At 37.9% G+C, this 24,877-nt stretch overlaps 1 protein-coding gene across 1 annotated transcript in view; it reads left to right on the top strand.

Annotated features, from left to right (window-relative positions):
• Positions 1-24,877, top strand: part of CCDC102B (coiled-coil domain containing 102B) — a gene marked incomplete at both ends in the record, with an annotated part of 224,691 nt that overhangs the window by 185,807 nt on the left and 14,007 nt on the right. The window contains 1 exon segment of the mRNA XM_082852681.1: positions 12,247-12,417. Coding sequence (XP_082708807.1) covers positions 12,247-12,417 — 171 coding nt within the window.

Raw genomic sequence — 24,877 nt, 5'->3', positions numbered from 1 at the left:
TGACGTGTGGGACCCATGCCTTTTTTTCTGTTGTGAATCCAACCTTTCCAACTTGCTGTTTCCCTGAGAAACTCCATTCCTTAACCCACGCAATACCACACTGTTGAATTCATGACTCATGACGGCAACCACAAAGGGACCCACTTTGTACAAGAGGCAACCCTTGGAAATTAGGTATGGGGATACTTACTTTTAGTTTTAGATGAACTAACTTATTTGTTTTCCTAATTTGATTTTAATGTTTTACCTAACTTTGGCTTCTAATGCTTCTCTTTTGTAAACACCAACACAATGAGAGGAGAGAAGCAGTTCAGTTATTCCACACTGAAGGATTTATTTGTGTGCCTTAATTTTTCACTCATTAAACTGGTTTATATTTCCAGACTCCCTATGAGATCACCTTAATGTGCCAATTAACGTTAACCTATAGGGTAGTTTTGATAATTTCATATAGGTAACAGATAATTATTTCTGGATATAGAGGCAATCTGGAGGATTAAATGTTAATAAATGCTATGAATAGGTGTTTAATTCCTGAGTTCTGAGACAATCTGAGGTTGTGAATAAAATATGCTCGATCTTTCTCAGATCAAATTGGAAAACTGAGTTGCTTTGGGGTTCTAGATCTAAGTTTGGTTATTTCAACAGAAAGTAAAAGGCACACTCAATCTGTACACCTGTGATCTCTCATCTTGTTCCCAAAGCAAATACTCTGTCGAAAATGATGGTCCACTTGTATTCCAGGAAAGAGTAACATTTTAGAGGTTAATATTTATTTAATAACAAGTTATACAATATTTTTAGGAATGCAATAGCAAAAAAACACTTTTCAATCTTTTCTACGTCAACAGTTCATCTTTCAACTTGATATACTCCTTTTGAAACATCATCCACATGTAATATTACACATTGCAGGCGCTGAAAAAGATACAGAAATGAGTTAAGAGGAAACCACTTCCTTCTTACAACATGCACTTTGTATCTCTGAGGGCGTGTCCAGTAGATGGAAAACGCTCTGTTAAATCCCCTCCGTTTGTAGACCTCAGGGTTGAAGCTTCTGCGTTTCCGCAGTTTGGCATCAGACCAGGTGGCAGGCAGTGAGGATGGGATCTTCTGCTCCCTCCTCCCTACGTTGCCCCACCACCACCACCACCCCCGCCCCAACTAGATAGGCTTTCTTCTACTTCTCAGGGCTGGAAGAGAGGACAGAGGAGGGAGCAGTCCTATGAATTGGAGTGGTTTCAGGAACGGTGCTCCAGGCCAGCCCCTTCTGCCGCAGTGCCTCTTCAGTCAGCCCCTGACCTACCATCACCCTGAGCTCTCCCAGAATCCACTCCATGTGGGATTCTTCTGTTGGTGTCATCTCGCCCACCCGACTGGTCCTTTAAAGTGGGGGACTTTTTTTAAAATGATGCAAATCCAGCTCTTCTCTGCAGGGGCCACTCAGACTCACCCCCAAACATTTATGCCTTCCTGTTCCAAGAAATTCTGAAAGGGCAGGCAATTGCCAGGGAAGCACCACCTCCCTGCTCTATAGCAACAGGCTGCTTATACTTTTTCTAGTATGAATGAGGAATCAATCTGTCCCCCAAACACCAGGGGACATTTTTAAGATTTTTCTCTGGAAAAATTGATGTGTCTTCATGTGGGGCAGGTAACTCCATTCCATTTCCCAGGACAGAGGAGAGAAACTGCCCCCGGGCTCAGATAACAGGCCTTCCCAGGGTCTCCCTGTCCACCTATGATCCGCCCATTACACACCCTCCAGGTGGGCAGGGCCTAGTGGGTGCAGGACCAGGTTTCTACCACACTTTTATTTTTCTTGTCATTTGTTTTAGAAGGAGAGGAGTTCAGTGTTGAGGTCTTACGTAAAACTGGACAAAAGTAAAAACCCTATTTCATGTATGTCTTGTTACTGTGTGTTTTTGTGGTGTATACATACATACATACATAATTGGAGTCATGTACATAAAATTGTGCCTATGCTTTGTTATTCCACATTGTATAGCCTCATTATTGTTGCATCATCAAAATTCTTCGCACATAATTTAAGGGCTTATAATATTACCGTATAAGGATTAATTATAATTTACTCAGTAAGGGTCCGATCATATAGATTACTTTTTAACATATTATTGTTAGATATAATGAAGACTGACTATTTTTGAACATAAAACTTTCATTCATATATATATTCATATATATATACACATATATGTATACATATATATATATAGTATTTTCCTAGAATAATTTTCTTGTTATAAAATCTTGGACAGAGGTAAGAACTGATGATATATTTTCATAAATTATCTTAATGTCATGAAAATTTACATCTTCCTTCAGTGGTATATGAGAGTGTATTTCTTACCATTTCTATATCGATATCCTTATTAATATTTTTTCATTTCTTGGATTATTATATTTCCTCTTCTGAGAATTTTTTCTATCTTTATCTTAATCTCTGGATTATTTCCTATTAATTTTTATGAACACTCACTGTGGTTTTATGTCTATTGGCCTTTCTGATCACTTCCTTTTTCTTGCCTTTATTGACCCTTCTGCTCTTTCTTTTCCACGAATGGAAGTAGGAATTGTTTGGCTATTGGGTCTGTCAAACTCAACACACAAATCTATGTATTTTATTTAAATTATTTATTTCCCTAGAATTATGAGCAAAAGCAATACCCTTATCTGTTAGGAGAGTTTGCTGTATGCAGAACCACTTTCATGTAAAAGGGCTGCACGGAGGACCTGAAGAAACCCTGATTTATCAAATGAAATGAAATATTTTCCACAGAAAAGTATTTTCTCTGAACATTTGTAGCTTTGTACAATTACAGGGCTCTTCTCAGTGTGGGTAGAGAGAAGGTTGGAAAGTTTGGTTATAAAGCATTACTTAGCTAAGTGTGCATGGCTTTAAGAAAAAACTGTGTGGGAGTGATGCATTCCCCACTGAGTGTGAGTCAGTGATCTCTCTCTCTATCCCCCCCATGGGAGCCTGGAAAATAGAAAAAGAACTTCTGATTCCATCTACAATTTTGGTGACTAACAATTCAGGGTTTAACTTAATATTTGTATGTTCTCTGGAGACAAAGGATGCTGTATGAGAACTAAATTGTACTTGCAACTTATGGTTTAGCCGTAGGGTTAATAGCCGTATTTGCAATTCTTTAGAAATCTTTAAATATCACACAGAGTCAGGATATGTATTGTAATAACTATTTTAATGTATTGCCAACTATTACAAAACTTTATTATGTGTAGATTGAATTGGTGATGAATGCTTGCTGTTAAAAGGAAATGAGTGTAAAGAGACTCTTCCTTTTCCTGTGCACAGTACAATCCAGCCTGCATACAATCTAGAATCATAAACACATTTTGTTGTTTGCTTCACCAATTAGTAAGACATATTGTAAGTATATTCATTTATCATTTGTTGAGCACCTTCAGTGTCCAGGCACTATTTAACACACTACAGATAATTGATGAACTATACAGTTAAAAGGAAAAGACCAAAAAAAGCTCTGTCCCTATGACCCTGATGGTGTATCTGAGAGACAGACATCTTTTTGTAAAATGAGTCAATTTAAAAATGACTAAAAGCCTAGTAACCTTTGTTATGCACTGAAACTGCCAGTGAATTAGTCAATCAAAATGTTTTTTAAGCATGTCAATTGGTGTAACCTAATATTATTGTGCTAGACTATTAGTAAGGATAAAGCGCTACAACAAACTCCGGATCTCTGCAGCTGATACAAGTTTATTTTTTGCTCATTTCTTAATCCAGTGAAGCCAGGAGGCTCTCCTTGGTGTTTCTTCTCCATGTGGTGACTCAGGGATCTGTAACTGTCAGCTTTTAGCTTCATCATTCTGTAGCCCTTCAGTTCTAGGTACTTAGGTAAGGAAGTGGGACATCCTGGAAGTTCCCATGGGATATCTCCTTGCTAGAGCTAGAAGAGCTATAAACCAGTTCCTTCCACATTCCATCAGGCGGACTTTAGTCTCAGTGCCCCATTGAAAGGCAAGGCTTAACAAAACTACTCCTACTTTATTAATCTGATATAAATACCAATTCATTTCCAATTTTGTATATTTTCAAGGTGTTCTTTTTAAAATTTTCTTTAGGCTGGCTCATAGTTTTTCTATACTATTCTGCTTGTTTACCAATAGACCAATTCTTCATCAATTCATTTTTTTGTACTTGTATCAATAGATTATTTTTATCCTTAATAATTCATTCCTTCAATTTTCCTCAGATAATATTGGTATGCTTTATCCAACAGTTTGAATTGATTGCTTGCCATATACAAAGATATATATATCTTTATATATATCTTTTTGTAGTTAAATTGAGATCGTATCTTTTCTGCTAGCAACAGCTTTCTCTCTCTAAAGTTTGCATTGTATATTCATTACTTCCAAAATTTTACAATTAGAGCTCCAGTTTTCTATGGACCTGACAACTAATTAATTTTCACATTTCCACATAACTCTAAATTGTTTCTACTCTACAGATATAGGTGCATTAAATATATATTGACTAGTAGGATAAAGCAATCTTAAGTAAATGCACAAACAGGTATAAATTTCAACATGCAATGAAGACTATAAAGGAAATGAACAGGTATCTGAATGATAATTAAAAATAATACTGTGAACCATTATTCACATTTGAGTAATCAAGAAAGCGTCTCACAGGAAATCCTATTTAAACTGGGACCTGAATGTAAATTAGGAGCCACGTGAGTGTAGAGTTGCAAAAGCTCTTTGTAGGCGAAAGGAAAAGCATGTCCGAATACTTTGAGACAGGAAAGGATTTGATGAATTCAAAGAACTGTAGAAAGATAACTTCCTAGAGAACATCCTGAGTTCTTTCATCAAGAATACGTGGATGGAAAATCCTGCCTCTGCCTAAAACTAAAATTGATTTTGGGGCTTCCTTGGTGGCGCAGTGGTTGAGAGTCCGCCTGCCAATGCAGGTTCGTGCGGGAACACGGGTTCGTGCCCCGGTCCGAGAAGATCCCACATGCCGCGGAGCGGCTGGGCCTGTGAGCCATGGCCGCTGAGCCTGCGCGTCCGGAGCCTGTGCTCCGCAACGGGAGAGGCCACAACAGTGAGAGGCCCGCGTACCGCAAAAAAAAAAAATTGATTTTGCCCTGCCTCTCGTATATTAGTTTAGCTGGGCTTAGAATTCTAGGTTACTCAGCAACTGAAGACATTACTGGATTTAATAAGGGTTCTTGTTGTTGCTGATTATAAGTTTACTCTTAGTTCCTCTCTTTATACGTTTTTATTTCCCACAATCCGTCTGTGCTGTAATATCTCTTGGCCTTTGTTGTTTCTCAGTTTGTTTACAACATGTCTGATTTTTACTATATATTTTTATTCTGCTCAATATTTTGTGCAATTTTTTTGCATTTTTTTTCCCGAAAACATAACATTGAGAGGTTGCCTTAGCAACACAAAGGCAAAGTTTCACTTGGAGAAAACTACTTTTATCCTTGCTCGTTCCCTTCCTACTTCCTTCCCAGCAAGATTCAGCAGATATTTGGGGATTATAATACATCAAGCTTAAGGACAAAGACCACGTATGAGCTAAGGGTGACAAAGCAGAAAGGTAAAAAGAACCCAGTCCGTGGTGGCATTTGCTGAGATGCTCTATCTACTCTGGATTACTGACACTTCACCTTATTGTTGCATTTGATAACTAACTAACTAAACTATCCTAGCCAGTTTTTCTACCTATCCTGTTATGTTTAATTAATGTATCACAAATGACTTACACATATTGTGTCTTTTGAAGGTTACAGTTCTATGAAATTGCTATTGTATGCATTTTACAGATGAGGAAAGTAGGACTTAATTTAAAGTTAATGAAGCTTTTTTATATTTTCTAAAAAACTTGAATATTATTGGGAATATTGACATAACTGATTATATGAGAGATTAGTAGACGCTCAACAAACTTTTTTTTTGGTCAATTGCTTATGTATCTATGGTACTGAATAAGCACAAATGGCATTGAATAAACACAAACTCCAATGTGTGATATTCAGTCTATGGGCCTCACACACACATACACACACACACACACGATATAAGTGCCACAATGTAGCCACAATATTGTGGCTTTGCACCCTTTTTGCACATTTCTTTCTTAGTAAAGTTTCCATCATCTATTTTCCATCCATGGTGTTTGTACTATGATATTTAATTCTATAGGATAGATCTCCCCAGGTGACAGCCATGGGACATGATGTTGGCGTTTGTGCTACCTGGGTAGCATATTCTGAGACAGATATCAAAATGTAGGAAGTTTATTAGGGAGTACAACACCCATGGGGAAAGAGGCCAGAGAGCAAAGGGCAGAGGGAGAAGTAGGACTGGGGAGAAGTGATAATAGTAATACCTCTGGATACCTCTGAAGCTGGCATAGATCTTTGGAGCTGTCCCAAATTGAGGTGAGAAGAGCAGTTCCTTCATACTTCTAAAATGACCAGGCTGCCCCAGGAAGGGGGTGTGGAGTTAGAAAGGAGGCTGTTTTTTGTTTTTTGGGTTTTTAAAAATATTTATTTGGTCATGCAGGGTCTTAGTTGCAGCAGGTGGGCTCCTTAGTTGTGGCATGCAAACTCTTAGTTGCAGCATACGTGTGGGATCTAGTTCCCTGACTAGGGACCAAACCCAGGCCCTCTGCATTGGGAGTGCGGAGTCTTATCCACTGCGCCACCAGGGAAGTCCCAGGAAGGAGGCTTCTTATAGCCAAGGGGAAAGGGCTGTGATCAGACATTTCCAGCAACCGGTGAAATACATCCTCTCATCCTGCAGGAGAACCTGGAGGGCACAGGACAGCATCCCCTCACAACATGTCCTCCCTGCTTATCATCCACCTTTCATAAACAGTTCCCTATCTTATTAGCTCATTGGATTATCTCTTAGTATTTGTCACAATGGGAAAATTTGCTTGTTTAATTGTCTTTAATCTATTACCTCTACTAGGTTCTAATGTCTGTGAGGTTAAAAATTGTGTCTGCCTTGTTTGCTTTTATATAGAGAATGTAGAAGCCAGTCTACATGGCATGTGGTAGACACTCAGTAAATGCTCCTTGAATCACTGATAATGTGTCAAGTCTACAACGAGCACTAAAATCACTCTATACTTAACATATAAGATATTAAATGAACCCTCTGAAGATGCCACTTAAGACCACAAAAAGTTCTCATTTTAAAGCTATTATCTGACACCAAGTATCATAAATGTTAATGAATAACACTGAATTCTGTAGAAATATACGTTCCTTTGATTTCTGTATTTCTTGAGGTCAGAATTGAAGATATAGAGACTGACATTTATCCTTATAAGTAGGTGGTACAAGATATTTTTCTAATGCACTTAATTTGGATGAGCTTGTGAGTTCTTTATTCAAGTAGATGGATTTGATTGTAATAACCACCCAATGTGCCTGAGTCAACTTTTGAGAAGAGAAAATCTGCCCTTGTTGATAGCGTTATTACTCACAGCTGGAGTCTAACAAGGCTATCAACAGACCATGAGCTAGTTATTTCCAATTTTATGTGTTTCTCTTTATTAAATATAGTTGACTCATATTATACTGAGAATTTCAGGTTCTCTACATAACAGTACAGTATTGTTATGCATTTTTGAAATTACAGATGCCAAAATTTCTAATTTTCTATGGATTTTTAAAAAATTGAACAAACAACATATATAATAACACTTTAATACTTTAAAATTTTCTGTATGTCATTTTGTTTTTCCTTCAAATTGATGCATATAAACTTATTTGATTCATTTTTAACCAGCGTTTCATTATGTCATTTAAAATTATAAGAAAATGTACTTTAGTTCTGGCAGCTTGGCACAATCAAAATCAGTTAAGCTTCAGCACTTCAGGTATCAGGTACAATATTAATTCTAGGTAGAAAGCAATATTCTTACTTACAAGAGCATAAACTAATGCATGATTTCATAAGCCATATACAGAATTTAAAACCTGCTATCAAATTCTTCACATCACTAGAAACAGAGTCAATCTATTTGAGGAACTAATGTTATTCTATCAGAAATATCCATATACAAACACATTGTATATGCTTATTTTCTATATCGATTCAACATTATTATTCACATCAACTTATAAAAGGATTGTGAATTATATTTACTGTTCAGTTTTATAGCTTTGGATTTATAGAGGATTACATACTGACAAATACTCTCTAGTACTGTATATTTTTTATATGTTTAATTTCTATTCAGATTTTTCTCTGTCAAAATATATCACATCATGGTTTATGTATTTCTACCATTAAAAATATATTAGAATAAGCTTGCTCTAAAAATCCTTATGGATCTTTATTATTGACTTATTCTCTTTTTATATGCAAATTATTAACTCTTTAAATGAACATCTATTTGGATGCCTTCCAACTGGAGGTCTGTAAGTAAGCTACAGGGGAAACTGAGATTTCAGATAAAAGCATCAAACAAAACATATACAGGGGATTATGGTTTGTGATCCTAAGTGCCTTTACTCTAATGTGCATACAAAGAAAGAACTGGGGGTGGGGGGAATCTCATCACAAGAATAACAAAAAAATGAGTCTATAGTAGCAAAGGTTATAGTTTTGAGAATTAAGGAAGAAATCCATCTCTCTCCTGAAAGTAAAATTGGGGTGTTGATGAACTAATGGATTAAAATGTCAAAGAACCTGTGAAGTCTTAGAAGATAAGGCCTGCTAACAAGGTTAAAGCCAGCCGGGATATTGTTTTGAAACAATGAAAAAAGGAGGAGTAATTTACAGCTAGTTTGGCCATAAGCAATGTGTATAGCCTCTCAGAGACTGAATGGGGAAAATAGAAAAGACAAGACAGAGAAGGTATGTGAAGAGTTCAGTGATAGTAGGTACTTGGCTAATACTAATCTCTTTCACCCTAAACTGATTTTTTTTTAAATATCCTTACTAATGAAATAATTTTTTTTCTCCTATGTTGAAATCTAGTTTTCATCTTTTTAGAATAGAAAGTAAAAGGTATCCTATGAACATAATTAAAATACATTTGGCTATAGATACAGTTTGATATATTTTCTCATAATGAAATGTGCCCAAGGCCAGGCCAGGTCTGGGGACCTCAGTTGTAAGCATGATTCTCCTATTGGCCCAGACTGTTGTATCAGTACCTCCAGGCATACATCTTCCTTGTATATTTTTAAGTGCTTAAAAATCCTAGATCACCTCCTCCCACCCAAGGAGACGTCTCATATTTCATTGCTCGGTTAGGTTCCATCTACCTTCCTAAAACATTTACTGGCAAGAGTAAAGTTTACTACAGTTGGCATATACTAATGGTCCTCAGACTTTATGTTGAATTATAAACATCCGGAGGGCTTGTTAAACCCAAGGTTGCTGGGCCTCAACTCCTGAGCTTCTGATTCAGTAGATCTTGGATGGAGTTCTCAGGGTATGCTGATGCTGCAGGCTTGGGGACCACTCACAGAGAACAGACATTGGCTAACACATATCCACCTCCTGGGCTTGAGAATAAGGTGGCCCTCCCTGCAAACGGCCATGCAGTAGAGCATGAATGCTAGAGGTCTGCCTACAAGGATGACACATGCTTGGGGTGGAATTGGTACTGACAAACAGCAATGATTTTCCTTCCCTCCTCCCTCCCTCCCCTCCTCCCTCCCTCCCCTCCTCCCTCCCTCCCTTCCTATATGCACATTTCAAAGGTTCTTTTTGTTTACTTAGCTCCATTTAAACCAATCTAAGTGAATTGTACAAGCCTAAAGTCAAAGCATTAACTATCTGAGAAATAATTTTACTAAATCACAAAGGCGTTTTTTTTGTTTTTTGGTTTTTTTTTTTTTAGCGGTATGCGGGCCTCTCACTGTTGTGGCCTCTCCCATTGCGGAGCACAGGCTCCAGACGCGCAGGCTCAGCGGCCATGGCTCACGGGCCCAGCCGCTCCGCAGCATGTGGGATCTGCCCAGATCAGGGCACGAACCCGTGTCCCCTGCATAGGCAGGCGGACTCTCAACCACTGCGCCACCAGGGAAGCCCCACAAAGGTTTTTTAGGTAGTTGCATAATTCCTGAGGAAAAGCCATCATTTTACAGATTTGCTATAACTCTTCCATTAAGCTCTGCATTACTTTTTTGGCAAATTCTTTGTTTGCCAGATCAAGAAAATCTTTCATTAAATGCTCCATTGTCATTCCAAATAATAGAATTGTGTTCCCTACTGCATATCTTTCTGTGAAAGCATAAGGTATATAATTTGGCATTGGAAAATTGTACTCTGAAGAGAAGAAAGGAGAAATCGGTTTGCATTTTAAATGTGGTTTGTGATGTAATTTGATAAAACACTGCCATGAAGCCGTAAACTGCACTGTTACTGTGAGGCAAGGGAAGGGACCATGAGCCTGTCCCATCAACTGGGGTCTAGCTGCCTGTCCAAGTTTGCCTGTTCCCAGCTGCCCTTCGGCACTGCTCAGGTTTAAATACCAATGGTTGTGATTCTGACTCTTATGGGGGCCAGGGTTTTCAGAATAGCAGCAAGATTCCAGGAATCTCTCAGTTATTTGATAGATTGCCATGGAGGCGTGGTGGGTGGCTGGTGGGCGTGGGAGCCCTCCTCTGCCTTTTCCTCCGCCTTTTCCTCCTCCTGGCTTCCTGAGAGTGGTTAGCAATTTCTCCGAGGTCCTGCGCTCTAGTCCACACCCTCTTCTCACATCTGCAGGACATTTACCTGTTTGGTTGGAGTTCTGTGTTTCATAGAGACCAGGAGGCTACTAGTAATCAATGGTGTCATATCAAAATTCACTTTAGGGCTTCCCTGGTGGCGCAGTGGTTAAGAATCCGCCTGCCAATGCGGGAAACAAGGGTTCGATCCCTGGTCCGGGAAGATCCCCCATGCTATAGAGCAACTAAGCCTGTGCACCACAACTACTGAGCCTGTGCCCTAGAGCCTTCGAGCCACAGCTACTGAAGCCCCACACACTTAGAGCCCGTGCCCCGCAACAACAGAAGCCAATGCAATGAGAAGCCGCGCAGAGCAACAAAGACCCAACGCAGCCATAAATAAATAAATAAATTTATTTAAAAAAAAAATTCACTTCAGCTTTTTTTTTTAGGCTTCACACTATTTTGCATTTTGCTTTACTTAATAGAATATTGAGAGATATCATTATAAAAAAGGCTGCCATATTATATTTTAAGCATTAAAAAGCTTAATGGCTTTTTATTTAATCAGCTCCATATGATGATATTATGACGATGATCTTCATTTCCAATCATTCACTATTAACATAAAAATAACGCTGTGCTACATGTCCACATGCATACAGCATTTCACACAACTGTGTGTGTATCTGTAGGACACAGTCCTGGAAGTAGAATGGCTGGGTTGGAGTTTTAATGCATTTTTCATGTTAAATAGTTTTGTCAACGTTTTTCCATGAATGAATCTCAGTTTCTTCACATTTTACCAACAGATTATTTTATCACAGATAATCTTGCCAGTCTGAAGACATGAGGAGTAGCATCTTAATGTGTTTCTTTTCATTATACTTTTATTTTTGATAATTGTAGATTTATATGCAGCTGTAAGAAATCTGAGGCCAATTAATGTAACCTGTCAATTCATGTCTTGTAGAATGTTGATTATAACAAGATTGACTGGAGATCCAGTCACTTCATGGTGGATTCACTCTGGATTTTCCCCAGGGTCAGCCCCTTCAGGTCTCTGAGCCAGATTCGTGTGGTTTCAGGAGGGTGCCTTTCACGGCATGAGTACAGCAGCACAAAACATTTTTTTTAAGAAAAATAATTAAAAGCAGATAGTCTGCTAACTTTTAATACTTAGGCTGATTTAGCAGATGAACAGTTCTTCTTGTACTTATTTTTATTATATTTTATTCTTCATTTATGGATATGAGAGTCCTCTTTTGGAAAGCATACATAAAAACTAAATTTGCACAACATGAAAAATGGGTCATTCCCTCAAGCACGTAAAGAGTTGCACTGTATTTTAGCCACACAGAAATACACCTTCCACCTATAGTTATATGCGAATCATAATATGTAATTGCAGAAATGTAGAGTTCCGGATGCCTAATCTGAATTCTTCCTAAAGTGCTTTTCTATTTTTCCCAAACAAGTTGCCATTCTTCTGACTTTATCAGAGGAAACTATAAATAATGGAATGCCTGTTTTCTTTTAAAAGGAACTGTTGGACCTTCAACATGCCTACCATAAACTAAGCAGGCAGCACCAGGCAAAGACGGCAGAAATGACCCACGTCAACAACCTCATGGATCAAAATGAGGCCGAAGTGAAGAAACTGAGATTTCAAGTAGAAGAACTAAAATGGGGACTCAACCAAAAGGAAAATAAGGTATCTTATAAGTGGAACATATGTCACATAGATTCAAAATTGCATTTCATAGCATAGAAAAAGCATTTTCTTTATTAGCATATGGCATTGCTTGAGGTAAAAACTTCACATTTTTAAAAATTAAAATCAAAAAAGTGTAAGTGTAAGGAGAGGAAACTATTATGTAAACAACATGCTCATTTTTGTAGTGTTAGTAGTGCATTTTTTACGTGTGCCCTATCGCTTCAGGTATGTTTTAGCTTGGTCGTGTGGGGAGGCATGGTACCATAGGTATCATTAAAACTTGGTGTTGGGCTTCCCTGGTGGCACAGTGGTTGAGAGTCCGCCTGCCGGTGCAGGGGACACGGGTTCGTGCCCGGTCCGGGAAGATCCCACATGCTGCGGAGCAGCTGGGCCCGTGAGCCATGGCCGCTGAGCCTGCGCGTCCGGAGCCTGTGCTCCGCAATGGAAGAGGCCACAACAGTGAGAGGCCCACGTACCGCAAAAAAACAAAACAAACCAAAAAGCAAACAACAACTTGGTGTTTTAAGTTTTAAGCTTTAATTCTATATATTATAGAAACATGGTGTATGTTGTGATTACATGTTATGATATATACATTCTCCCCAGCGCTCTCTGATGTTTAAAGAATGTAGGCATCTTGTTTTGTCGTGAAAGGTCAACTTGCTAATGGTTTATGGCATGTTTAAGAATGGGATACCTTGACAGTACACCTGCAACAGGGAGGTGTGATTTCAGCTGCAATTACAGACAACAAAGAGATTTTTCTTGAAAGAAGCGGTCTCCACTGTCAGCGTGATAGTGTCTGCCACCCCATGGCGGCAATTACTTCAGATGGGGTTCCAGGCACAGCATCTGCTTCTAGCGGACAACTTTTGAGGCAAAAATAATTACTTCCCGGGTTAGAGAGACTGTTTGCAGATAATGCCAAACAGTTGGAAATTTTAAAAAGAAAATGGAATTGTTTTTCCAAGGGGTAATTCAGTAACAGAACACAGTCCCCATTTTAAGGTTTAATTTTTCATCAAAACTATCCCAGTCAAGCACACCAGATTTTCTAATCTCATAACATCACAGGAAAATAGAATGATTGGACCAGTGAGGCTCATACATCGTCCCTGATCTCACTAGGGCTGACTTGTCCGTGGGCATTTCATCCTTGATGTCTCTTTTTATGAAGACATATATGTAGTTTTTAATGGTGTGCGTGGGTGGTGAGGCTGGACTGTGGAAGAGTAATTCAGGAGAGGAATGTAGAGTGGTTTTGGGTTTTTATTTTCATCATAGCCATTATTCTTGTGAATAGTTTTGATATAAAAGCATTTGTTGCAAGTGGTGGTAAATAACCTTTGTGTTTGCCAACACAGGCTTTAAGAAATTGCTTGGGACTAAATCATCAGCAAGGAAATTGTGATAATACACAGTTTTCCAGGGCTAATAAAGTACTAGTTCCCAAAAATCTGATACAGCCATCTAATCATGTAATTTTAAAAACGGCCATGGTTTTAAGAAGAATTCTGTCAGTTGCCCCTCCCTGTAGGAGAATCATTCTTCTCACATCATCATCAGGCTTGGCACATGTGACATTTGCTTTGCCTGATGAGCAGAAGCTCCGTGTGCCACTTACCATCAGGGGCTTTATGAGCCCAAACAGGGCTCTGCCGTGCCTCTTTTCCCATGTGTCTTTTCTGCCTTGTCTCATGTCATGAGGCCAGCACGTGCAAAGTAGACATCATCCTCTCAGTGTGAATTCTGAAGTGGAAAGGATATGGAGCAGAGCCTTTGCTGACCCAAATGGATCCACATGGGTAAAAAAAAAATCAATATTTGTTGCGATAAGCCACTGACATTTTGGATTTGTCTGTTGCTGTAGGAGAACTTAGTTAAAGCTGACTGGTATGGTCAGCTTATATTGCATTGGCTCCAGTGCCAGAAGTAGGTGGTGAGAAAACTTATTGGAGGTTAGAATGATGGCAACACATTTTATGGAGTCTTGAAAGGTTTGGTACATTATATCCTATAATACCTTGGAAAGCTGATGATGGACAGAATGAGCTTGTGGTTTTTAGATGAATAGGTATGTAGCTAGTATTTCTTGTTTGCTATTGGTGTGTTTGACAAGTGCCTAAGAGAGAGATGAACTCAGAAAAGACTTGTCGAATTTTCAAAAAGATGTGTAAGATAATACAGAAATTTAAGTAGTTCTGTGACTGCCAGGGTCTGATTTTCATTTGCAAATGGTAATACATAAAACTGAGGATGGCTTTGAACAACGAACATCAATTAAGGTTAAGCTTAGGCAAGAATCAATTCAACAGTGTGGCCTTCAAGCCTGTTGCTAAAAGCTCTTAATTAATGTCATTTTGTATAAATCCTTGAAGCTGAACAAAATGGCACAGGGAGAAGAGAATGAGATTGTGCTTCTCTCAGAACATCCCACAGATTCAAGGCAACTGCAGGTAGCTCAGAGACAATAGAATGTCTCCCAGAGAACTGCAGATGGGACAACTGACCTGTGGTATTTGCTGGAATCAAAAGAAAAAAGGACTTGTTTTTGTGAAAGATACGCTGGCAAATGAGCTTCCAGCCTGGGATAAAATAGACTGATTTATCAGGATTTGAAAGAACTCTTCATTCCTCCAAACTTCTCGTACAAGGAGCTGGCTGGGCATGCTGTCCACACCTGAGAAGGAGTAACGTCCAGAGCCATATTCAAATAAGGACATGGTGAATAATGCAAAAGGACCACCTAGAGAACAAAGACCATGGAGAACTACAGACTAGGCAGCTAATATCAGGGAGGAGAACCCAGGCCGGATAAAGGAGCATTTCCCATGAGCAGAACAGGAGCTCCTTGAAACATCTGCAAAGTTAGATTTCATAAGTATTTTCGATTTTCTTTTCTACATGGAAGTTTTTATTGCAGTTTTCCTGTCCTAGTTTCACTATAGTATATTGGGTGGGTGAAGGAGGAGAGTATAAATTACTTGCCTTTTGAGTACGTAGCTTCTGGAGCAAGAGAAGGTGTATTGAGATCTGACATAGATATGAGATCTTTGACTTTGAGATCAAGGTTGTGATTGGAAGGTTGCTTGGGTAATTTCTCTTGGAGAAAGGGTGAACATTTTTGAATGCTGAAGGAAGGAAAACAAACATTTGTGACCAGGAAGATGGGCTGTGTTGTATTGTATGTGAGAGCAGGAATGAGTGAAAGGGTATGTGTGTGTATTTTAATATTTGTTGCTCCATCTGTGGGAGGAATATAGTTCCCAAGCATAAATGGTGGGCATGGTCCTGTGAGGTCTTTGGCGAGTGGAATTTGTGCAGATTTGAAATAGAATCTTTTGGAACTATAATTCCATATGGATAAGTATTTGGGCATATTTCATCTCTGAAGCTTAAAAATAGATGCATTGAAATATATGTTCAAAACATAAAATAGTTCAGTGTTCTGCACCTCTCCATCCAATCAGTTGATCACCGGAGAGGATTGATCCAAAGAACGATCAACTCATATGGGTATTGTAATCTGGATTATTTAATTGCAGTTGTCAGTCTTCAGTTTTTCTTTGATTAAAGGTCATACGCTTTCTGGTGGCTGGGAATGAAAATATTTCTCATGGAAATAAGATTTTGCATTAGATAGCAGTCAACATTTCTATAATTTGACTTATCATAGAGAAGCAAAGGAAATTCTGTCAGTTTCACTGCTGAGCTTTTTAATTTCATAGTAACAAATTCTTCAAATTGCAATTAGTTGAAATTAATGTTTAATTGGAACTGTCAAATACAGAGTTCCCAACTCCCACAAGTCAACAAATTTTAAATGAATGAAAATGAGATATTAATCCTCTATACTGAAAAGAGAAATAGACACTTGGGGGCCCATAAGAGAAAACCCAGGGTCTGATTAAAGAAATGAGCAAATTAAAAAATTCATTTTGGATGAGTTGCTTTTCTTTAAACAAACTTACTAAAAAAAAAAAATCTAAATTGATGTGTATTTGTTAGAAGTCAAACATTCTTTTCTCATCATTTCATTGAAGCCATTATGTGATGGCAAATTTTAATTGAGACTTCATTATTGAATTGCAGAACTAATTACATATATATCCACATTAAAATACCAAAATAACTTACCACTTTAATAAATATGGTGGGAAAAACAGTCTAATGAATAATATAATGATGCAATAACCAAAGTTGGTAGAGACAGAACAGTACCTAAGAAACAAGGAGTATAATATAAACAATTACTAAGACACATGGGTGCTCCACACTGTACTAGTATCAAGAAGACTGAAGGACTGAATGAGATAAGGCTTGCCAAGGAATATTTTAAATTTTGTAAAACAATATCATATCATATAAAGAAGGAAAAATTTTTTAAAAATCAACTATCATAACACCATCGTATCATATTACTTCAGTGTATATTAACTTCTAATGCCTAGGCAATTTTATGCAGAATTGCAGTCATCATTTGAAATAATATACTCTGCTTTACCAGTTACCATAATCAGTTTTCCTGCTGCTATGTAGTTTTCATACTTGGTATTTCAAGGGGTGGGATAATATTTATTTCCTTGGATATAAATTTATTTAATCAACCAAGCCTCCTTTACTGAAGGTTGTTTGGATTTTTTTTCTCAACATAACTGTACCATGACTACTTTCATGTACAGTTGACCCTTGAACAACATGGGTTTGAACTCTGTGGGTCCACTTAATACGAAGATTTTTTGATAGTAAATACTACTTTCTACCCAGTTCGTGGTTGGTTGAATCCGCACACATGTAGGGCCAACTCTAAGTTATAGGATGATTAACTTCTAAGCTGTTCAAATTCAACTGTACAGACCTTTTTTCCCCATTGGAAAAAAAAGTTTTCTAAGTGGAATTATTGGGCTTAAAGGATATGAATATAATATGACTCTTGATCTATTCAGAATTACTAATTTTCTGTGCTTCTCAGCGATAGGTCAAATTGTGGAAACGTTGGCTATTATGCAAAATCTTAACTGCATCTTAACTGATGCAAAAGTAAGTTAAATCTCAAATGATTTGTTTATAAAGCTAAGAGTTTAATCACTCAGTTTGCTGAGTTGTTAATTGGATTTACTCTCAATTTCAGTTTCTTCTTTTTGTTAAATTCTTTTCCTTTACTCTAGCTCAATACTTACTCTTATTTTCTCTATTTCTATTTTAGCAATAGATTCTATTAGTAAGAGGACTTTAAAAATACGTAGTGACTATGTTGTGTTAAAAAAGATGTAAATCAGGGCTCAAGTAGTTCTTAGCCCCTAGATGCCTACAATTCACCAACCAAGCAGCAGAGGGTGAGAGTTAGCCTATAGTAATTGACAAATAAAAGTCCTATGGTGAGGGAAAAAGAATCACCTAACTTTTAGATGACATTCCTGCTTTCAGAAATTCATGGATTTTTTTCATAAAACTGAAATTTGATATAAGTGCTCAGCACAATTGTAAGTCAAATATAGCTATAGATAAAATATATTCCCAGTGTAAAGGTCAAAGTCTAATATGATTTTCTAACCTGTCTGTGCAATAAATACCCTTTGGAGTATTTTTTTTTTGATATTTAAAAAAAAATTTTATTTTATATTGGAGTATAGTTGAATAACAATGTTGTCTTAGTTTCCGGTGTACAGCAAAGTGATTCAGTTATACATATACATGTATCTATTCTTTTTCAAATTCTTTTCCCATTTAGGTTATTACAGAATATTGCATGGAGTTCCCTATGAGAAACAGTAGGTCCTTGTTGGTTATCTATTTTAAATACAGTGGTGTGTATATGTCAATCCCAAACCCCCAATTTATCCCTCCCCCCAACCTTTCCCCTTTGGTAACCATAAGTTTGTTTTCTGAGGCTGTGAATCTGTTTCTGTTTTGTAAATAAGTTCATTTGCATACTTTTTTTAGATTCTGCATATATTTGTCTTTGTCGGTCTGACTTCACTTAGTATGATAATTTCTAGGTCCATACATGTTGCTGCATGTTGCTGCAAATGGCATTATTTCATTCTTTTTAATGGCTGAGTAATATTCCAGTGTATAAATATACCACATCTTCTTCTTATCCATTCATCTGTCAATGGACATTTAGGTCTTCCATGTCTTGGCTATTGTAAATAGCACTGCAATAAACATTGGGGTGCATGTATTCTTTTGAACAATGTTTTTTCTCTGGATATATGCCCAGGAGTGGGATTGCTGGATCATATGATAGCTCTATTCTTAGTTTTTTAAGGAACCTCCATACTGTTCTCCATAGTGGTTGTACCAATTTACATTTCCACCAACTGTGTAGGAGGGTTCCCTTTTCTCCACACCCTCTCCAGCACTTATTGTTTATAGACTTTGATGATGGCCATTCTGACTGGTGTGAGGTGATATCTCATTGTAGTGTTGATTAGCATTTCTCTAATAATTAGTGATGTTGAGGATCTTTTCATGTGCCTTTTGGCCATCTCTATGTCTTTGGAGAAATGTCTATTTAGGTCTTCTGATCATCTTTTGATTGACTTGTAAAAATACTAATACTCAAGCCTCATCTCCACTAGCCGAGTCAATTTTTATGGGTGGAGCCTGTGTATGAGTATTTTTTTTAAAGCTTCTCAAATGATTCTAATGTCTAGTGAAATATCAGAACCACTGGTCTAATGAGAAAAGACTGCCACCACTGAGACTCAAATTCATAACTTTGGTCCCCACTGAACACATGTGTTTACTGTAACAGATTTTACTAGTAGAGCATAAATGAAATGGCTTGCTACAGAAATGAGGCTTAGTCCATTGTAGTCTACCTGTAGCATTGTAATGTGCAAAACAAATTGATGTCTTCTAGTTTTGAGAGAAATTCAAAAGATAAAAAATCACTTAAACAGATGGAAAGAATAGGTACTATTGAGCACTGTAAGTTCACTCTCAAAATGCTAGTGTTTTTCTAAATGCATTGTCTGTGTGGCTTCACACTTAGCAATTATCACCTTATTACTGCTTAGCTAATTCTGGCCTCACATTTTAACGCTTCTGGTGTCAAAAAGGTGAATCTTTTCAAAAGTCTGATATCATCAGCAATGATGAATGTGAGAGACACTGTTTAAACCTACAGAACATTAATTATCTAAATTAACAGCTGATTTTTTAAGCAAGCCTTTATTTGGAAGGACACAGGAATTCTTTCCCAGCCCGAAATATATTTTGGTGAAATCTCGTTAATTTACACCCTGCTAATTTTAAGATTGTGAGAATAGTGATAGACTGAAATTCACATTTATCTAAGGAAAAGATCTGGTAAGTGTTTCAGGTTAAGATCAAAAAAAAATAATAAAGAGGCCGGCTTCATGTTCACATAGGGACATAAGCGGTAACCACAGACCCAGGATCTGAACTGAACTGTAAAAACCAGCCCAGTTCATTTAATATTAATTACTTCCTAACCTCTGTGTTAGATGTTAGAATATACTTGAGTGAGTTCTTCCCAAGAAGAGGTTTACAGTGTGGCTGGGGATAGTCCAACGTAAATGTCTGAAGTTAAATATAGCAAAATAAATGTCAAGATGGTGGTTTTTACAGGATGCAGCGGAAACAGGTGGCCATGTTTCTTTTCCTTCCAGGGCTATTTGTAATTACGCGTTTAATTATTTGTTGTCTGACACCCCAACCGGAATATATGGGCAAGGACCAGCACAGTCTGTGCCTCTAACTGGGCCAGCATCAGTAGAGTGGTCTCAGGTGCCCCTAAAATCAAGACATCATAGCACTACAACATGAACAGAGGTCTTGCATCCTTGTACATGTATGCAGTTAATTTAAATCCTTCTAAGAATTTTGCTCCACTTTCTGTGGATAATTTGAAGGGCACCATTTCCTGCAATCATTCTTCATGATCTTGCTCTTCCTTCACTTTACCAACCACCTAAATTGTCTCTGATGGTGTTCAAAACAGGCCACCCTAGAATGTGCCACTCTGGCATGTGGATTATTTTGAGCTGAAAACAATCAAGGCCCGTAAGACTCAGGAAGAACCCTTGAACTCTGTCTAAAAGAACTTGCTGTCTAGGGCTTCCTAGTGCTGCAGTGGTTGGGAGTCCGCCTGCCGATGCAGGGGAGACGGGTTCGTACCCCGGTCCGGGAGGATCCCACATGCCGCGGAGCGGCTGGGCCCGTGAGCCATGGCCGCTGGGCCTGCGCGTCTGGAGCCCGTGCTCCACAATGGGAGAGGCCACAACAGTAAGAGGTCCGCGTACTGCCAAAAAAAAAAAAAAAAAAAGATTAGTGTTTAAGTTTCTGGTGGGTCATTTCAAAGAGAACATTCAGGGACAATTATTTTTTTTCTGCTCTAATTGGAATTTTCATGAAAAAAATTATAATTGAGCTTAATGGTAAAGCATTTCAGATAATGTTCCAGTAAGATAAAAATAAAACAAGGGACATTTTATTGTGTCAAAGGAAATAAAAATATTTCTCAAAATTTTCTTATATGGAATATATAATGAGAAAGAGTGACATATTTAGGGTATTAATATTGTGTTGTAAAAAAATGTCAAGAGTGGAATTATACTTTTAGGTTTACATGCTTTTTAACTTTCTAAAATAGTAATCATGATATTTGAACTTCTGTCTTTTTTAAAGATTTGTCAGGTAGGTCATTTATTACAGGACATTTCAGTTACCTAACTAATATGAAAACTTAAATTTTTTTAGTGTTGCTCAACTGGAATTATGAAAAAAGGTATGACTACTTGTATTTAAACACTCAGAACTCTAAGGCTATGAAATTCTTAAGAGTCATTTTCCCTTCATGCTATAATAAATTAAGAACTTTTGAAGTTTAAAAAGCTATATATGCAAGATCTATAACTATTCATTTGTGTGGTTCTGCTGTAGTTGGAAAATCAGATGACAAAATATAAACTGCACACAATTAGACATATTTAAATTTTTAATTTGATGCATTTCACACTCAATGAGTATAAATGCAAGGCTAAAATTTATGTTGGCACAAATTATGAAGAAATATTCAACAAACAGTTATAGTCATCTCCTAAAGATATAAGATTTATGTTCTTACTATATCTTCACATATTATTGCTTTAATTAGCAGAAAATATTTTACTTTTGGTTAAAGTTATAGATTAAAAAAACCCACCAGATTCTGGTGGGCTTTTTTGTGTTGTTGTTGTTGTTTGTTTCAAGTATTTACCTGATTCATTTAAGAAAGCGAAAAGTATAGTTCTGTCACTTCTCGGTAATTGCACATTTGATTGGAAGCAATCACTTTTTGAGAGTTAAATTAGTGCATTGAATGACTGAAGTGTATGTTCCAGAGGTGATAATCATATTTCAGAATACAATGGGACAGGACTCCATTAACAGTAGAAGGGTAGAGCAGAGTAAGAGAGTTGAGATCCAGAACTTGATCTAGAGGCTGGGATGGAGGGAAGCCAGAGCCAGGATGTCAACTCTAGATTGAAACCCTTTTGGTAGAGAGTCTACATCAGAGAAATCCAAAATGGGTGTTCTAGGCATGATTCTGAAGAAGCCGGGGTAGTCTTTGAAGGTGGTGTATTGTACAGTCATCAGCATCCATCATAAAATGCACTTGCAGTCATTCGGATGGAGTTCTAAGGAAGAGCTCTTGTTCTGAAGGAGAAAACTGTAGTGATTCAGTCAGGGTCCCAGGTGACAGGATCTTGGTGCTGCCCCAGCCTGGGGGAGGGGCAATGCAGTCAGTGTGTAGCTGTTCCTCTCACCTTCCCCCTCAGTCTATCTTGATCTTTGGGGTGCAAGGCGACTGCCTCAGCCTCCTTCCTGTGTTCTAGGATTCTCCCAGTGATGCCTTGTCCATGAGTAGTTGCTAGTTGTTCTTCCTGTGATGGGGAGTGAAGTCAAAAACAACCTCTGTCACCATCTTGGCAATGTCACTCCTCTATTCTTTTGGACTCTATTACTGAGTACAGTATCCCAAATGAAAACTTTCAGCACTTTGCACTCTCAGTTCCTCAAATTCTTCTTTTCCAATTATCTTGTCCTTCACTCGACTATACCAACCTACTCCCAAGGTCACATTGCAGATATTATCTTCACCAATTACTAGACTTTCTTCAGGGTCTCGAACTCTCCAAACATACTCTTATCTTTCTGGTTTACTTTCTTCAGTACCAAGTACTACAAAACTTCAACCCCCTGGGGCATATAATCTATTGATGATACTGCTTTTTCTCTGTCACTTATCCACTTCCATTTCTGATTTCACTCCTTGTGAAATGTGATGTCTCTACATTATAATCCCTTCGCTGCATATACCTTAATTTCCTTGCCCCCATATCCTTTGTAGACATTCACTTGTAAAGCTCAAGCTCTGCTTCATCATTAAATGCAAGCTTCTGCTTCATCAGCTGTGCACGTGGCACTAAAGAACCTAGTGCTGTGGTAACAGGTCTTGGTTCATATTCATGATCACTAGTCTCAAGTAGCATCTTAGCATTCCAGCATTAACTTTTCTAAATGACTGTTTCACTTCCTTTCTCTTTTCTAATCCCTCCTCACTCCTCCATACTCTCAGATGATAATCTTTCTTCTGAATTTACTGAGAAACAAAAACAAACAGGAATGTGGAATACAGAGTATTTACACACTTCTCACCATCACATCTACCAAATTAGCTCTATCAGTTGGAACCATTATATTCTGCTTACATATCTGATCCTATGGGTGAAATTTCTCAGTTCCTATCTGTGGTCAGCCTATATATATAAAACATACACAAGGGGCTTCCCTGGTGGCGCAGTGGTTGAGAGTCCGCCTGCCAATGCAGGGGACACGGGTTCATGCCCCGGTCCGGGAAGATCCCACATGCCGCGGAGCAGCTGGGCCCGTGAGCCATGGCTGCTGAGCCTGCGCGTCCGGAGCCTGTGCTCCGCAACGGGAGAGGCCACAGCAGTGAGAGGCCCGCGTACAGCAAAAAAAAAAAAAAAAAAAAAAAAAAAAACCATACACAAGGATATATATATATATTCATGTGTATATACACATACATGTATATTTAAATATTTTATATAGTATTGTAAATGAACTGACTTTAAGTACACGTTCCATTTTTGCTATTATTAAACTCTCTTTACAGTAAAAAAAAAAAAAAAAAAAAAAAAAACCTGAAAGAAATATATTAACTTCTTATCTTCACAACCTTCATTCTGTTTCTAATCACAGCAGTGATACTTCTGACCACTGCCTCTTTACCAATGGAAAAGTCCTCAAGGCCACAAATGTGCTCCATACTTTTAAAGCCAGTGCTCCATTATTGGGCTTCATCTTTCTCAAACTATCATAATAATTTGACACAATCAGTCCCATTCTTAAAGTAACGTACTCTCTAGGCGTCTAGAAAAATCAGTGTTTTTTGGGGGTTTCACCTTCTTCTGCCCTTCTTGATCTCAATCTTGATTTCTCTTCACGTCTTCAGTTCTATATGTGTGAGCGTCTTATCCTTTCATTTATTCTGTGCCTACCTACACTCGCTCCAAAGGTGATATCTTCAGGGCTTCTCTGGTGGAGCAACAGTTGAGCGTCCACCTGCTGGTGCAGGGATTGCGGGTTCGTGCCCCGGTCTGGGAAGATCCTACATGTGGTGGAGCGGCTGGGCCCGTGAGTCATGGCCGCTGAGCCTGCGCGTCCGAAAGGTGATATCTTCAAACCTCGTGGCTTTAGATGCCATCTGTATGCTGACAACTCTCAACTTTATATCTTTAAACCCACTTCTCTAGCTGTTCCATTACTCAGGCAAAACAATTAATCATTTTTAACTCCTCTCTTTCTCATTTATTCCATATTAAATCAATCCTCACATTCTTTAAGTCCTGTATTCCTAACATATCACAAAATGACCACCTATCACCACCCTCATGACTGCCAGCCTTGCTCAAGATGACATTATCTTTTGTCTGTTCGACACCAATGCAAGATGTTAATAACAGGGGAAACTGGGGTGGGGATGTGTGTGGGGCAGGCATAGGGACTACATGAGGACTCTTTACTTTCCTCTCAATTTTTATGTAAATCTAAAACTGCTCTAGAAAATAAAGTCTATTAAAATCCCTAAAAATCTTACATGCTAAAAGTCTATTAAGTCTGTAGTCAGTTAAACGTTTCTAGTGGTATAACATTTAACTTCAGTATCTATACTACTGAACAAACTGCATTTCCTTTTAATTACTAAGTAAACAAAATTAAATACTTTATAGCATATTGTCTGTTAGCAGAATATGGTCTTCTTTGGAAAAAACCCTCAGTTTAAATACAGTGTCTTCAAAAGGAGAAATATAATTGCTTTCCTAAATGTAGGAGGAATAGGGCTGTCTTTTACGCAAGTGCAGTAATTATAGTGGTATCCTACAGTGATGTCAATTTTTCACAAAATTCCCTGAATAAC

Source organism: Leucopleurus acutus (assembly GCF_964270905.1).
Source record: "Leucopleurus acutus genome assembly, chromosome: 13".
In the NCBI taxonomy this organism is placed as follows: domain Eukaryota; kingdom Metazoa; phylum Chordata; class Mammalia; order Artiodactyla; family Delphinidae; genus Leucopleurus; species Leucopleurus acutus.
Note: the sequence above shows the minus strand (reverse complement) of the source record. Positions and strands in the feature narration are given on the sequence as shown.